Below are 16,434 nucleotides of genomic sequence, written 5' to 3'. Positions count from 1 at the left end.
CTTATAATAATTAACATTTTAATTCCATCATATGCCACATGATGGCGCTCTAAACCAAAATAATTTTGTTGAGTCCAACACTGATGGAGCCATCTTTCTAGGATCATTCAGCTGTTAAAGCAGAAAATCTACTGGATCTCTAGATCTCTTAGAAAACTGCGTTATGCAGTATTGTTGGCAGTGGTGTGGTCTGAGACGTGTGCTTGTTTCAGGTGTACCGAAGAGAGGTGGAGGAGAATGGCATTGTGCTGGACCCACTGAAGGCTACTCATGCTGTAAAGGGAGTCACAGGCCATGAGGTGTGCCTCTACTTCTGGGACACCGACGTGCGGAATGACTGGGAAAGTGAGTGAAGCCCTGCAGCACCTGTACACCTTGGCTGTATGTGCGATGCCTGTGAGGAACGCCTCTCCCAGGTTCACCTTAAATTTTTTTTCTTTTTTTTTTTTTTTTATTCCCTCCCCCAGCAACCATTGAAAACTTCAGTGTGGTGGAAACGTTGTCAGACAATGCCATCATCATCTATCAGACACACAAGGTATGCTTAGCGGAGCATACATATATACGTACATTATTGAGCTGAGTAACGTGGAGTTATGTATATTATAACATTCGGACAAATGGTGGTAGTGGTGACATCATACCACTTGCTTGTCTGTTTTCCCGCAGAGAGTGTGGCCAGCCTCCCAGAGAGATGTCCTTTACTTGTCAGCGATCCGTAAAATTATGGCCAGTAACGAGAATGACCCAGACACGTGGCTGGTGTGCAACTTCTCTGTGGACCACGACAGTGCCCCTGTGAGCCCCCACCACGTTTCCAACATGCACTGCAAGTCCCCTGACAGTAAAATGGATTTCTCAGGTTCTAAAGCAATTTCCTTTGTAACCCCGCCCACTTCTCTCTCAGGTGACCAGTCGGTGTGTCCGTGCCAAAATCAATATAGCCATGATCTGCCAGACCCTGGTCAGCCCACCTGAGGGCGACAAAGAGATCAGCAGAGACAATATCCTCTGTAAAATCACTTACGTTGCTAATGGTGAGTCCTATATGTGAAGGGTGTTAAATGTTGTCTGTATTCTTAGTTTTACACAATGGGTGGCATTTATCACATTTTCTGCTCTATCCAGTCAACCCAGGCGGATGGGCTCCAGCCTCTGTGCTTCGAGCGGTAGCCAAGAGGGAATACCCCAAGTTCCTCAAGCGATTTACCTCCTATGTTCAGGAGAAGACCGCTGGAAAGCCCATACTTTTCTAGACCCAACAGGTACTTGAGCTGACGTCTGAGAGCTGCAATCAAGACGTTCAGCACCAGTGTCTTTAAGTGCTGTGAGTTAGTGGCAGTTTTACAAAGCAAACAACGTCCAACGGAAAATGCAACAGTAGCTTTTCTGACAACTCGCACCTAAGCACTGGCTGTTATTAATCATTTCATTAGAATTTCAAACTGTTGATGGAACTGAAGTTCCGGGCTGTATTACACAACGCATTTAGTCAATTATGGGCTTTCAGACCTGTGTGTGTTTTATGTACACGTCGAGTGAGCTGTGGAGAGGGTGTGAAAGGTGTTTGCGGACACCAGGTGGTGTAGGAGGGAAGTGCAGTACCAGACCTGGCGGTGTGTTCTGCCATTGAAGGACCTTCTACTTGAGCACTACCGCACCGCTCTTGGACTGCCCAGGGACCGTCCTCGGCACACATTCCCGCACCAGGAAGGAGTATGTCGTGCTCCAGCTGCTCGCTGCAGGTGTACCGTACTGAGTGCCTCGAATGCACCTGTCGCTTTTTTTTTTTTTTTTTTTTTTTTTTTTGTTAGACTGTAATGTGGAAATCTATGCGTGTAAAATACAGTTTACCTATTTCAGCAGCTGAAAGCAGATTGACTATTTTGCTTGTACCCCTTTGTATATGTCCTTTTCTTGGGGAAAGTTCTTGTTTAATTTTATTTTGAATTTGCTGTGGATAATGGATAAGCCCCAGTAGTGATTTCCCTTAATGCTGCTAATTAAGAAAAAATGAGTTGCTTTTCTCCTACACAAGTCATGTTTGTAAAACTTGAGGGCTATTATTGACCAATGACTAACTTTTTGTCCTTTTTTTATTTTTTATTTTTTTTTTAAACTCTTTCTCTCTGGTGATGACCCTTGCTAAGTCTGATGGAGAGCAAGATGTGAATGGGTTTTACTTTGGTCTTTTTTTCTAGAAATTTCTATATTTCTATAGTCTTATTTGTATATAGGCTGCAAAGTTATATAATTATTGGAAAGTTTGGAGAAATATTTAAGAATCTGATATTGGCAATTTTTAAATATGAAATCATAAAACTGACGATCAGCCATAGTTTATCTGATGAAGCAATATGCAGTATTTTTGTCACCGTAAGTCATATAGTGGTGTTTAGTAAATGTGGGGTATTTAAAAGCTACAAGGAGAAATTTATGGTAAAAATTGGATAACACATTGGCATCTGAAGTGTATAGAATTTATCATTCAGGTTAACATGAGCACTGCTTGTTTGGTTTGTGTTTTCTCAGATGTGTCTCAAGCTTTTTTTGTGACTGATCCGCTTTCACAGGTAAAACAGTTTGAAATCAGTAGAGAGAAGTGCTTCAGTCTTGAACCTCCCATCGTGGGGCACATGATCTCTTGCTGGATAATTCAAGGATGAAACTTTTTTTTTTTCCCCCCTCAAATTTCATTTTTTGATAAGTACATTTATATTGAGGATTCTTTGCAGTGAGCCTTATCAGTTAATGTCTCAGCAGAAGCCTCAACTTAGGCTTTTCATACCAGGAATGATTTTTACTGACTGCGCCAGATAAATTTTTTGAAATGGACATTCAAAATTTGCAATTTGAATGTAATTTAATTTACATGAATGTGTTTCCATGGAGCTTGAAGCTGCTCTGTTGCTCTAATCACTGCAGTTGCCAGTGTCCTGCTGCCTGGGCTGATGCTTTGGTATCGGTGTTGGCTTCAAACCACATTTTTGGTGGTAGCTGGTTTCAGACCCCCTGCACCTTCATCTCTCACTGAAACCTCTGCCATACTTGTGAGCCCCACTTCAGACAGTCCTCAATTTGCACTCTGGATTCTGAATGACATTTACCTGTTAAAGGTACTTGTGGCAGTAAGTAGGTGATCAGTGTTTATTAAATCACCAACTGAAATGTTAGAGACTTTCACAATAAATTACTTGATAGAAAGAAATGAAATGAAAGCTTTATGAAAAGGATCTTTTTGTTCAGGGTTGCTCTTTTTCTGCAGTTTTTTTTTAATTGTGCTGATTTGTCTTAAAATAAAACCAAAGACTTCTGTTTGAGTGTTAACTGTAAATATCCATATTTAAATGTATCAGAGCAGGTGAACTGATATTACTCGAAGAATGTTTGTTCACTGAAAGGAAAGAAGCTGCTTTTCTATTGTATTCCTGTGTTCCCCCCTACCCCAACAGACCTAGAGGGAATGTTCAAGCTGACTCTGCTTATTCTGTTAAATGATTGAAATAACCATGGGGGATGAGATGAACTGAGAGTTTAGTTCTGTAAGGGTTAAGCGTAATAGCGCGAGCATCTGAAGCTGTGGCAGACAAACCAGCCCGCACCCTGCATGCTGGTCAGATGTGATGCAGCAGAAGCCGATTGGCTGACAGTCCCTCTGCCGACGGCAGTTCATGGTGATGTCACTTCAGGAGGGCCAATGGGGCCATTTCGCACCGTAGCGTTCGGCCCATATGGCAGCATCTATAGAATAAACTGCTTTTTGCTCTCTGATCCACAATTCTTTGCTTTTTCTAATTCACCTACAGGCCTCTATTGTCTGAATCCCCAGTTCTAGTCTTCAGGTTAATTTTGATAATATTGTGAATATTGTGACCAGTAGTGTGTAAAATGTAATATGGAGGCTTCCAGTGCTTTTAAATGCTACTAGTGGTGGTACATATAGGAAAACATACCAGGATTGGCTATTCTGAATTGTACTCTGAAAGTTTGTTTTCCTTTTATGCAGTTGTTTTCTGCTGTAGTTAGTTTTCCAGGTCTTTGTACATATTAATACTTACATCCCAAACTTGTGCATTCCGACTGCTCTAACAGTCAATGTTAGCTGCGTAGCTTCAGTTCACAAGGAGTGGTTTGTGCACATGCTTGAAGAGACTAAAGGCTGCAACTGAGCCTAGAAGTCAGGTTTTCATCAAATTTGTGCTGAAAAGTGCATCATCTGGAAATTAACACAGCTCATTGACAGACAACAAGCATGTCACACCTGAGCTGGACTCATTTCAAAAGGACAAATGACCAAAAGTGTCAAAGCCATGCTTTCAATATTTACAACTTAGATTATAGCTAATAGTGAGAAATATTCAAAAGTGGACAATGAACAATAAGTACAAACATTACAATTAATATTTATTGCACTTTTTCAATTTTTTAACAAAAATACATCCTGCATTTATAAAACTATGTAATGACATTTCAGGAGGCCTTACCAAAAGGTTGACTTATTCACGTCATACGGTAGTGCTGCTTTCAACGTAGTTCTCGAAGAGCCAAAGCACTTTAACGGTTATTTTATGGAAACTGTTCAAGTTCACTTTTGTCAGCACAGATCCAGCAACAGCCATCATCCTGTGTGTGTAAGAAACATGGACCAGTACCACATGTATATCCACCTCAGTGAAGCATTCAGCTTCTGCACAGTAACTAAGTGACAACTAGTGAAGGTGAAGCTATCAGAAGCAGACAATGAGTCATGGGACACATTTCAATAGGGAACCAATCGCAGCCCGATAAAACACTTGATTGTACCAACATCTACAGGAAGTAGTGAGCAGCAAATGGACCAACTAACTTAGTTTAGCACCTTCATGAAGTGTGCATCTTCATTGTTTAGAAGCACTTTGGCATTGTTTCTCATGTTTTTCTAATTCACCTCTGAAATGTACATTCAAGAGAAACAATTACTTCAGAAATACTTTCACTCAAGCAGGATAAATAAGGTTTAGGTGTATTTGAATGCAAAAACACTTTACCTTACTGTGTTTAGCTTCTACCAAAAGTTTAAATATAAAAGATGTTTGTTCAGTGTTCCCAATCCCTTTAAAACAAGCCCAGGGACTAATGCCTCATAGGGCTTTTCCAATATCATACTTTAAATACTGATTAAGTACAGAGATTATCCAAAGTTTCCAGAATCTAACCCCATCCAATGTAATTTGGTCAACTTTGGTACAGCACTAGCCGTCAGCACTAAGGGCTTTTTAAAAGTAAATTATTCACACTGCACCAGTTGGGCCAGGGAAGCAAACGAGGCTGCTCCGCACAGCATGGTTTTTGCACAAAACCTTTCTGAGACTCAAAAAGCTGATGAGCGATGAAGGTTTAACAAATGTTGGTGCTGATGCTGTGGCTGTGGTGGAATGTCACACGGTCGCAGAGGCTCGCTGCTCAGTGGCCCCCTGCATCTGCATAGAGTTCATGACGCTGTCCACAGCCTGCGCGCCGCTCCTCACGCTGTGTTCTTGCTATATGGCCCAGGAGCTGCTTGCAGGTTTACTTTGGACCTGTTTCACATGAATCGCTATCATTAACACCTCTTCAACAAAAACATTTATGTACTTTTTATTTTTAAAAGTATTATTTTGCCAGTCTTCTCACTTTAATTACTCCATTTATTTACCTGTACTAATTCCTGTAAGTCACCAGTCGATCTACCCATGTGAGCAGGATTGGTGTTATTTACCTGTTGTGTGTCATGTGACTCTTGACCAAATGTCCTGCGGCCAGCGCGGCCATCAGGGAGAGCTCCCCGGCCAGCACAGTGCCACATACGATACGGGCCAGCTGCCTGGCATTCTCCCCCGGGCAGTCCTCACTCGCACCCTGCACACCCAGCATCTGCAACATAGCACCACATAGGCTCAGTGAGGTGAACCCCCTCTTGCACAGCTGTCTGGTGTGAGCAATGAAACAGGCACCTACCTCCAGGCAGGACTGTTGTGGGGGCAGGTTGGTGCCACCACCCACAGTGCCGAGCTCAATAGAGGGCATGGTGCAGCTGATGTACAGGTCCTCCCGGGTCGGGCCTGTGGCCTCCATCAGCGTGATGCAGTTAGAGCTGCCTACCGTCTGGGCCGGGTCCTGTTGGACACACGCTTGAGTTAGCTCTCCTGTTTCAGATCCTACTGGAACACAGCATGCAAACTGCAAAAGTTCCTCACCTGGCCACAGGCGATGTATATGGCCGTCACAACGTTAGCAGCATGTGCATTGTAGCCGCCGATGCTGCCAGCCATCGCCGACCCTACCAAGTTCTTACTTATGTTCACTTCAACAAGAGCTTCCGTAGTGGTCTTCAGCACCTTAAGACAGCACAGAGGCGGAAAAGAATTCATTTTGTGTTTGAATCTTCCGCCCATTCACTGAAGCTTGTGTACAGGCCATGCTGTACCTCGCAGACCACCTTTGCAGGGATGGTGGCCTCGCACACAACTGACTTTCCCCGGCCCTCGATCCAGTTGATGGCAGCTGGCTTCTTGTCAGTGCAGTAGTTTCCACTGACTGCCAGGACATGCATCTTGGGGAATTCCTCTTGAAGCCTGGAGAGCGCTTGCTCTGTGCCCTGTGGACGACAAAGAAGAAGAGGGGGGAGGGAAAAAAAAAAAAAAAAAAAAAAAAAAAAAAAAAAAAAATTAACACGCAACCCCTTGAGCAAAATCCATCGCTCCAGAACCAACATAGGTGTACACTCAGTAAGGTACAGGGGAGTTGCTCTTGACTACATTATACTCCTATTTTCAATTAGTGCAGAAAAGCATATTCATCTACACACCCCTCCTGTAATCATTTGTACATTCTAAACTGAGCCCCTGTTCCTCCATGCAGAACCACTTAACTTAAAACTGAAGCTGTTTCATGTACAGAAACACTTGGGCACCAACCTTGGAAATCATGTTCATCCCCATAGCATCCCCTGTTTTGGACTGGAAGCGAATGTACAAGTTCCGCCCCGCCAGGCCAATGAGGAGCTTCTCCAGGCGAGCAAACCTGTTGGTGGGTAAAGTGTCATTAATCTTCCTCAAACTATGCAGATCACACACACAATTACTATTGTATTGACTGCTCACCTGCTTGTGTTATCAAAGGCCTCCTTGATGCTTGAGAAGCCCTCTGTGCTCTCCAGCCAAGTCTTGACCTCAGCAGCCTCGCACGCAGAGGGCAACTGCACCACTGGGCCTCGGGTCATCCGGTCGCCCAAGATTCGAGTGCTGGCACCCCCTCCCAGCTGGGCGGGCACACAAATACCACACTGGGGTCATTACCATGTGACCAGTTCATCTGTTAGCACTGAACAAAGCTAACTACACCATCAGTTTAGTTTGGTCAACTTTAACTATTAGCAGTCATTTTCTGTTCAGTTACATATCTCACTTTCAGAGAGCTACTATTTATTCAGTTATCTTACATTGTTCCTCCCAAAACAATGTACAACATTAGATTTTTAATCTGAAACAAGGTTTTAGGGTTAAAATGCAGGAATGGACTGAAACGGCCAGGACCACTCACAGCAATAGCTCTGCATCCTCGGTTGGTACTGGCAACAAGGCATCCCTCCGTTGTTGCCATGGGCACCTGGAACTGTTTTCCATCCAACAACAGTGGTCCTGCAACTCCCACAGGTACTGGCATGTAGCCTATTACATTCTCACAGCAAGCACCCATGACCTGGAACACAGCACATTGTGCATTACTGCAGAGGGCTAAAAAGAAGCATTCGACTAATGAACTGATTTCTAATAGTGCACTTTCACCTTCTATCATAGCAAATATGATGGCATGTGCTCTTACGCAATCATTAGTGACTCAAGCCAAATGAATCCGACTCTCGTACCTTGGAATAGTCATAGTCCTTATAAGGCAAACAGGTGAGGGCAGAGGGGCTGGGGAGTTTGGAGGTCAACATGATCCTGCGGATTGCCACTCCCCTTTCTGGTGTCTCCATCATGGCTTCCAGCTTGTACCCTGGGATGTGCTTGGCGTTCACCAGCAATATCACCTCAGCATCACTCAGGAACCTGGCACCCATCTGGAAGCCAGTAACATGCAAGTAAACAAGAGTCATTGAAAACAGCAAAAAAAAAAAAGTATCTTACAAAGCAGGAATACATTCCTTTTTTTTTTATTATACAACTTCCAAAACAAACTTTTTCTTCCACTGTTTTAAAAATGAAACTACTGGCAAATGACCAATCTCATGCCATCCTCCAGAAACACGGAGGAAACTGCACCTCTGGGTCTTTCAGGATGGACAGACATTCCTCAAGGGGGCGGGGCTCCAGGGGCAGCTTTGGCTGTGGTTCCTCAGGAGGCAGCAACAGGGCAGCCTCATCACCAAGCACAAAAGTGGTCTTGCGTTCCCTAGGCAATGGACGGATGACTTCCGCTGAAGAGCAGGAAGAACAGAAATGACATTTACAGTCACAATCACTCAACAGTGGTTGCTCTCCTACTGAGAATGGCATACAGAACCACAAAGGAACATGTCGTCAAGCAGTGTCAAGGTTCCAACAATAATACTGAAACAGTGAAAAGAGATGTGAAATCAAGTCAAGTCTGAGAGGCAGGAACAACAGAAATCAGAGGAAGAAGGAGCTGATTGTACAGCCTACCCTTCTCCTCCTTGGTGATTTCGACAGGAGGACAACAACTCTTCTGTGGGGACTTGGGTGGTACTGACTCCATCCTGCAGCACTCACTCGGTCCCCTCCTGGGACTCAGCGTGGGACCTGTGATGGGGTTCTTCAATGACAGTGTGGACTCCATCTCCGCTTGTTCAAAGAAGATATACTTGATGGCCAGGAAAAGAGCCAGGCCTAGTGTGACTACCTGCTCAATGTCCATGTTAATCATCCTGTTGGAAGGAACAGTGGAGATAGTAAGAAGTTACTTTGGCAACACACAAGTCAGACATTCACACAGAAATGGACAGCTGGGCATGCTCTGTACCTGGACAGGTGAAACTGCCACAAGGGCCTCTCAGGGTCAATTCTCTTAGGCACACTGTCATCCAGACTCAGCCCCACACTGGAGCTTATAACTGTATTGTTGTTCCGAGAAGAAGGTTCAGCAATCCAACGACTATGAGCATGGACCAAAACCAGGCCCAAAGACTGGTAATAGAAAAGAAAAAGGGACTAAAAATATGAAGCTATTGGTTATGAAAGAAATTCTCCATAGAATATAAGACCTGATGTGCACAAACGCTGTATGAATAGTGTAAAGCACAGGTATTGACCCAGACCATCACCCTCACCATGATCATCTTGACCCGCTGGGTCACAGGATTGGGCTTGTTGTCTTCTTCTTCTTCTAGGACCCGGGCAAAGTGACTGAGCTGCCAGATGGGGCGACCCTCTCTGCTTTCTCTGGACAACTGTGAAAGGCCAGGAGAGTAAAGAGGTGAAATGCAGGATTCCAGACCTCATGGTGTGTGCGAGACAAAACAAAAACATATCCCAGAAGGCCTCACCTCAAGAACCAAGGATACACAGGCTGGGAAGAAGGTCATGAAAACAAAGTAGTTTGCCAGGACAGACATACAGCCAAAGCAGCACATGATCTCCAGCTGGCGTACACCTAAGAAAGCAGGGAAATCAAGTTCAGGATTTTTGATAAACACAACATAAACAATATCATCAGTCCAATAACATTTTAATATAGAAAATTAGTTTGTTAAACTAATTAACATTCACAGAGCCAGTACCTTTTTTACTCACACAACTGGATAAGACAACAGCATTAACGGGTGAACCCAAAACTCAAACAAGGGGGGGAGGGAGGAAAAAAAAAAAGGATATGCTACCTGACATTGTGCCCACCCCGATGACCAGACACTCCACAAGTGCGTCAAGGGTGAATGTAGGTCCCAGGATGGCCATCCCACGAGCAATGTTGTCCCTCACCTCATCCTAAAGTGTAATGGCAAGCATATGCATTTTATACATGTCACTGGAAATGAATGGATTAATTAAATTTACTAAAGACATGCAGAACAGCAAAAACTTTTCTTAGGATTAAATTATCTAGCAAAACAAAGCTGGACATACTGAGTTTACCTGAGAGTTTGAGCTCAGGGCAAATTTGGCAAGGGCACAGGCTTTAGAGAGGTCAATCAGCAGTAGGAAGAAAGGTAATGCTTCACTGTGGGGAGAAAACAGTAAAGTTGGGGGGGGGGAATCTGACCTTTTTTTAAAATAAAACTTATAATCACTGACACAAAAAACATGTACTCAGTTTCTGATTGTTACACTGCAAACAATCTGATACTTACTTAAGGCCAGTAAGTTCTTTATCCAAGAAATGAATCACCACAGTGCTGAAGACAAAGCTGGAGAATATTGTGAAAAGACCAGCAATACCTACAACGACAAAAAATTCATATTTTAGCAAAGACAAAAGTGGAAAAATCTATTTGTTCATAAGATAAAACTCATGCCAGCTGCTTACCCAATATATACTTTGAGCCAAGCTGTCGTAGATTTTGAAACTGGAAGTAGATGTAAACAATAGCTATGCATCGTGTTATTGTTAAGATGATGATGTCACTACTGAGGATTTGCTGAAACAAAAAAAAAAAAAAATTCTTTTTTAAAAATACCATTCTTTCTGCAACTCAATTTCCAAACAAAAACCACTTTGTGTGATAATATAACATAACTATTGCTAACAGGGTGAGATCATTTCATCTCATACCTCCTCAATTTTGGGACATTCATAGTTCCAACCACAGATCTGGTCATTGCCGGTGAACATGTTCATGGACATCATGCAGATGGTCAAAGTCACAGTTCCCACAATCACTTCCCATGGGTGGGAGGCCACGAACAGGCCATGCAACCGGAACAATCTCGTCAACATGATGCCGCTTTGTTCCTGGATATTCTGAAACATCGGAAAGAGAACAATTATCCAATTTTTATAATGCCTCAAGACACCGAATGCTTTAAGCAAAAGCTAACAATACAAGTTCATGCCATTGCCTTACACAAGCAAGATATCAGTTCACACCGGAGCCTTATGTCAAGGCAGATCAAGTCAGTTATAGGACTTCGGAAGCAGACCAATTCATGACTGTTTTGAAGACAGAAAGAACTGATAGTCATCAACACTAAAACAAGTTAAAATGACACGAGGGAAAAACTGAGAGTGAGGCTTCATTCGGGTCAGCTGCCCACAAACAAACAGGTAAAAAGCATTCCCGAGTCAGCGTATCAATATCAGTAAAATTCATGGTGCGGTTCTGAAGGTATGTCAACAATTACCGATTCTTAAAACGGGGAAACTTGCTATATGTAATCCTCCCGGTCAAAATTACCGTGGAGAATTACATTTTTAAAGAAAAATCCATTCCAACATGCCCTAAGGGACAGACCGGTGATAAACATCTATGAATAAACAGGCACACCCCTTCACATCTACAAGTACCCGCTACCAAAACACCACTGCATTCCTTTACGAATGAGAGTAATGCACTGTAAATCTGACTCAGCCAAAAACCCTGCCCAGTTCTTCCATAACCAAACCAACATGCCACAGTATTAACATTTACCCTTTATTTAGCCTACAATTTTGTCTAGGGTAATGTACTAAATTCAGATCATCAATTTTACAACAATTTACCTATCGATTCAGAGTAAGGACCTTGATCAAAGGTATTACAGAAGAAGCACAAGTTCGAACCAGCTAGTGGATGGCAAGTGACAGCTGTCAGTTCTGCAAAATACTCCCGTGCCTGCAGACCCAGCATTACTTACTGTGCACAGCAGGCCCATACGACACAATCTATATAATATATTCCATACTCCACATGTCATGTGTGTGCAAGTGACAGAGAGAGTGACGAGTAGTGCATCTAACCAGTGTGAGTCACCTTGGTGAAGAAGCAGGTGTGTGGGCTGATAACACTACATAGAGTTCATTGGAAGTTGCTTTGCAGAAAAAGCATCTGCTAAATTATAAATCGTAAAAATGTGTTCTACATGTCACCACCTCTGGTCTGGGTCCGCCTCTGACACGGCCCAGTTACGACGCAGCTGAGCAAATCAACTTGTGCTGCTTCCTCAGCCCCAACGACGTCACACAGCGGCCAAGTCACGAACTGGCCAGATCATGAGGACAGCTGGGATAACGGACCAATAGCGGGGCCGGACTGTTGTGGCACACTGCGAGTGGCCCTATTGTTGTTGTTATTATTATTATTATTATTATTATTGTCATTGTCACTGTCAGCGCCTAGGACAGATTCAGGGGCGGCACAGCCGCGCCGGCTACGCTCGGTTCAGGTAGCTTATTGCTAACGACGCCGGCTAAACAAGTCGGAACACAGGCGTGTTCGTTCGACACAACGAAAAACTAAGAAGTATTAACCGGGTGGTAAATTTGGACTTGTAATAACGAACAAAATGACTGACAAACGCGGAGAAACTCTAAAAACAATATTTCGCGCGAATTAATATTATTATTACCTCGTCGCCGGACAGTAAGTGAGTAACAGTTAGTTGTTGTCGCATCCGGGGCTCCGCCTCAGCTCAGGTCGGAAGGCTGCACGCGCAGACGAGCTCAGGCCGAGTCGAATATAGACGAGCTCATTCACTTGCGGAGCGCTCAACGTTCCTTAACCGATCCCATGACAGGGCCAACACGTGGCTACGCCGACAGCTCCGTGACCGCGAAGAGGGGTCCTGCGAACGACAAGCCGGCTGCTCGCGCAACATTTATTTTATTCAGCGCAACAAAATGGCGAGGACGGTGTCGTCCGATGCCGCAACCAATGGCGTCCCGAGACCGCCCCCTCGAGCCGCTGTCGCGCGCGGTTGCCGTAGCCACGGTCGTAAAGGGGCGTATCCGAAGCCGGGACGCGTGATCTCACCACCTTGTCTCGAGCCAATTTGGGAGCGGGCGCGCGGATGCTGCTGTGTACCATTGGCCGGCGACGTAATAATTCTCAAATTTTCATTACCAGTTCAGTCTAAACCTGTTTTTTTAACGAGTTTTATTACATCTCCAGAAGCACTTAAATATAACCTGTACATGTCGTTCTGTGTTCTAGAGCAAAAATGTTAATATTAAATAGATAAATAGTCGGTAGCGAAGCAGTTGCGTCTACATCTAGGAGAATCAAATGTGACACACAATTTGATTATTTTAATTCCCGTTTTTAAAATGTTCCTTGGCGTTTCATGACATTTATAAGCGTATTGTTTTCAAAGTACATTTATTGTGTTAATTTGTTTTAATTATAATAATGGCATGTTAGCCACAAAAATATTTGTCTCAACTTGTTTGGTCATGTCATGTTCGTAATGGTGCAGTTGAGTTTTGTTAAAAAAAAAAAAAGATATATAAAGAAAACAATTAAAATTCAGTTCCGTAAATTCATTGCAACATCTAGATGAACTGGGTTGTCTTAAGAGACATAATGTATTCATTAATTTTTGTGTTATATTTTTCTGACAAATCATTTTGCTGATGGAAGCAGTTTCGGGAGTGGTTCAGTATCCGTTTTTCTGGTTATGCCATTATGCAACCTTTTTAAAAACTTTGAAACCCGGTGTTCGGTACTGTATTATTGAAAGACAATTTCAAAACAATTTTTGGAATATTTAATGGAAAAAAAGTTCACACACAGCACAACTGAGTTATTTTATTCTTCTACCCTGAATAATGGCAAGACAGAGCCCCCAGCCCCATATCCCACTTTGTATTGCACCACAGTGGCACCAAGTTGCAGCATTTTCCAGGAATTAAGAACAACATCAAACTAGCCCAGGCTGTCAGGTTCGAGGCAATGAATGAACAACTTTTGGCTTTTTCCTTTCGTCGCATAATAACGATCTTTATGTAACTGACACCTTTGAGCAAAGCAATTTACAACAGGTACTAGCTGTACCAATTCAAGGTAAGGATCTCGATCAAGTGTACTCCCAGGAGTGGAATTCAAACTATGAACCTTGAAGTTACAAGGTAACCACCCTAATCACCATGCTGACTGCGGCCTGCAATAAAAATAAATATGAACCCCAGTGCAGTGGACCCCACTTTTAATTTCCTAGCGTGTTCAGTGGACAATGCAACCTTTTTGATAACAGCCTTTTCCTGCAGACGGGCCTTGGAAGTGACATCCTAGCGCTGTAAAGTCAGACTCAGACCTCATTTTGTCAGGCAAACACAAACTGTCCGACACACCTCATATTACACTGCCTTACAATTAGACAGCGCCATATGTCACACGGTGTACTCAGTGCTCGCTGGAGAGAAGAGCGGTCTCCGAAACGCAGTACTGCCATCTTGTGAACATTACTAACAGTTCCGTGATGTCCAGCCACCCAGTTTCAGCAACCGCTTCTCTTGAGAAGGGTTGCGGTGGAACGGAGCCTATCCCGGAAGCACTGGGTGAAAAGGCTGGGGTGGGTACACCTTGGAAGGGATATCAGTTCATCACAGGGTGGCCACACACACCAACTCACCTATTCACACTTTAAGGGCAACTTACAGTCCTTCTGAAATGTATGTTTTTAGGCTGTGGGAGGAAACCAGAGGACCCAGAAGAAACCCACACAGACACAGGAAGAACATGCAAACCTAACACAGGCTGAGTAAGGGTCAAACTCATGCCTTACACCACCTAGGTGCTGTGGAGGTGGCAACTCTACTCACTGCACCACCGTGCCGCTCCAGTCTAGTAACAGTGATATGTTTATCAACAGGTTAGCACATTGTTTAGTTTAGTTTACTACAACCCTCCAGGAGTTAACAACACTCCTGCAGAGCAGCTATACTGACAAGTGGGATCAGAGAGTGATTTGCCCTGTACTGGGGCTGTTCGCATAAGCCTTTACCTGTCATCTTTTCCACAGACAGCACTTACAGCTGGGGTGTTCAACATTTTTTTGGCCAAGGGCTACAATCATGACTGTGAACCAGTCCACAGGTGTAGAAGTCACATCAAGAGACATGCTGAATCTTAAATGTCTAAATTTAAAAATTATTATTTTTTTGGTGTGGTGTGTGTTCAAGTGTGTGTAGCTATAACCGCATTATCGTCTTTAAATGGAGTGTATAGTGTTTATGACTGGTATAGTTCTGCAGGTCATCAAGTCAACTCTGAATCATAGTGATTGCTTGTGTGGTTTTCATGGCAAGGGAAGAATAAAAGCAATTCATCAGTGCCTTCTTCCATGCATGTCTGGTGGTGCAAACACAGGGAAGAACATGCAAACTCCACACACTCCAAGCAGGATTCCACCCCTCATATCTGCAAAACAACTCAGCAGCTACCAGGAACCGACTTTACCCGCAGTGCCACCATGTCCCTGATTGGCAGAGTAGATATTAATAATCTACTAAATATTCTTACAGCCCGTAGTACATGAAACAGATTCTGGAATATACAAGTAGTCAAACTCAAGAGGACATACCACTAGGATTTCTTCTCTGACACTTTGGTACTCATGGGTGTTTCCCTTAATAAGGGACAATATCAAAATATTCCTGAGGCTACCGTAGTGTTTCACAAACAGATCAAGTCACAGACAGAAGATATACCACATAAGGTTCAACTGGCAAATGCAAAAAATAAAAGCATATCACAACATCACACCATATGCACGATTTTGGAGCTGGAGACCTTTGAGGAGTCTAGTCATGGTGCCGCTGAAACTCACTGTGACGCTGGCGCGTTGGGGAGCGGGAGAGTGGACCCAGATACAGGATCGTTCAGGCAGCAGGTCTTGGGTTGAAGCAAAGGTCATAGTCGGGACAGGCGAATGGTCAGAACCGAGGGGCGAATGTCATTCCAAGGTGAACCAGAGATGTGATCGGACAGACGAGCGCTGATCGTGGCCGTGGGAGACAGGATACAAGGACAGGGAGATGAACGAGGATGGGAAACATAGAGAGCAAGCCAGGTAAGGTACGACTTCACTCGGGACAGTTGTCTCGATGAGATTTTGCAGCCAGGGAATAGTGGACTGGTGCCCTTTATACCTAGCTGTGTTCACTGACCAGATGCTTGGGGTTGAGCTGACATGGGCATGACACTCACTGAAATTGTCCATGCTTCATGGACACCATGTTCCAGTTTAAAGGATATCTCTTGTTAATGTCACAACCAAAAGGGCATGGTATCACAAAGGAACACCAGGAACACCTATTCCGAGTATTGTCACTTCTGCTATAACACACACACACATTTTCAGAACCGCTTGTCCCTTACGGGGTCACGGGGAACCGGAGCCTACCCGGCAACACAGGGCGTAAGGCCAGAGGGGGAAGGGGACACACCCAGGACGGGACGCCAGTCCACCGCAAGGCACCCCAAGTGGGACTCGAACCCCAGACCCACCGAACAGCAGGACTGCGGTCCAACCCACTGCGCCACCG

At 44.0% G+C, this 16,434-nt stretch overlaps 2 protein-coding genes across 3 annotated transcripts in view; one reads left to right on the top strand and one right to left on the bottom strand.

Annotated features, from left to right (window-relative positions):
• The window catches only part of LOC108925077 (collagen type IV alpha-3-binding protein-like), a 30,443-nt gene extending 26,652 nt beyond the window's left edge, over positions 1-3,791 (top strand). Inside the window, exons 13-17 of the mRNA XM_018736808.2 lie at positions 213-345; positions 468-538; positions 670-798; positions 908-1,037; positions 1,129-3,791. Of these exons, the coding sequence (XP_018592324.1) occupies positions 213-345; positions 468-538; positions 670-798; positions 908-1,037; positions 1,129-1,256 (591 nt within the window). The 3' untranslated portion in view covers positions 1,257-3,791. The remainder of the gene's footprint in view (positions 1-212; positions 346-467; positions 539-669; positions 799-907; positions 1,038-1,128) is intronic.
• A 618-nt stretch (positions 3,792-4,409) lies between these two features.
• hmgcra (3-hydroxy-3-methylglutaryl-CoA reductase a) lies at positions 4,410-16,028 on the bottom strand. 2 transcript variants are annotated; one of them, XM_018736865.1, is made up of 20 exons: positions 15,717-16,028; positions 10,747-10,935; positions 10,501-10,612; positions 10,325-10,412; positions 10,110-10,194; positions 9,857-9,962; positions 9,524-9,630; positions 9,308-9,427; positions 9,001-9,164; positions 8,664-8,905; positions 8,283-8,437; positions 7,886-8,080; positions 7,561-7,719; positions 7,122-7,279; positions 6,936-7,041; positions 6,446-6,616; positions 6,216-6,356; positions 5,977-6,135; positions 5,738-5,892; positions 4,410-5,558 (listed from the first exon to the last, which is right to left on the bottom strand). In XM_018736865.1, the coding sequence occupies exons 1-20, from the start codon at positions 15,801-15,803 to the stop codon at positions 5,504-5,506; spliced, it is 2,754 nt and encodes a 917-aa protein (XP_018592381.1). In that variant the 5' UTR covers positions 15,804-16,028; the 3' UTR covers positions 4,410-5,503. The 2 variants fall into 2 exon arrangements, with proteins under 2 accessions (XP_018592381.1, XP_018592382.1); XM_018736866.1 differs by lacking the exon at positions 15,717-16,028 and adding an exon at positions 12,519-12,811.
• Between the last annotated feature and the right edge of the window lie 406 nt (positions 16,029-16,434).

Source organism: Scleropages formosus, chromosome 6 (genome assembly GCF_900964775.1).
Source record: "Scleropages formosus chromosome 6, fSclFor1.1, whole genome shotgun sequence".
In the NCBI taxonomy this organism is placed as follows: domain Eukaryota; kingdom Metazoa; phylum Chordata; class Actinopteri; order Osteoglossiformes; family Osteoglossidae; genus Scleropages; species Scleropages formosus.
The sequence above is the reverse complement of the archived record's forward strand: the minus strand, read 5'-3'. Positions and strand labels throughout refer to the sequence as shown.

Excerpts from the sequence above, each read along its gene's own strand:
- hmgcra (XM_018736865.1), bottom strand. The coding sequence starts at position 15,803 with ATGACCTTTGCTTCAACCCAAGACCTGCTGCCTGAACGATCCTGTATC. Across the intron at positions 7,280-7,560 it reads GAGGATGCAGAGCTATTGCT|CTGGGAGGGGGTGCCAGCAC; the intron begins GTGAGTGGTCCT and ends GTGCCCGCCCAG. Across the intron at positions 6,357-6,445 it reads CTGCAAAGGTGGTCTGCGAG|GTGCTGAAGACCACTACGGA; the intron begins GTACAGCATGGC and ends TGCTGTCTTAAG.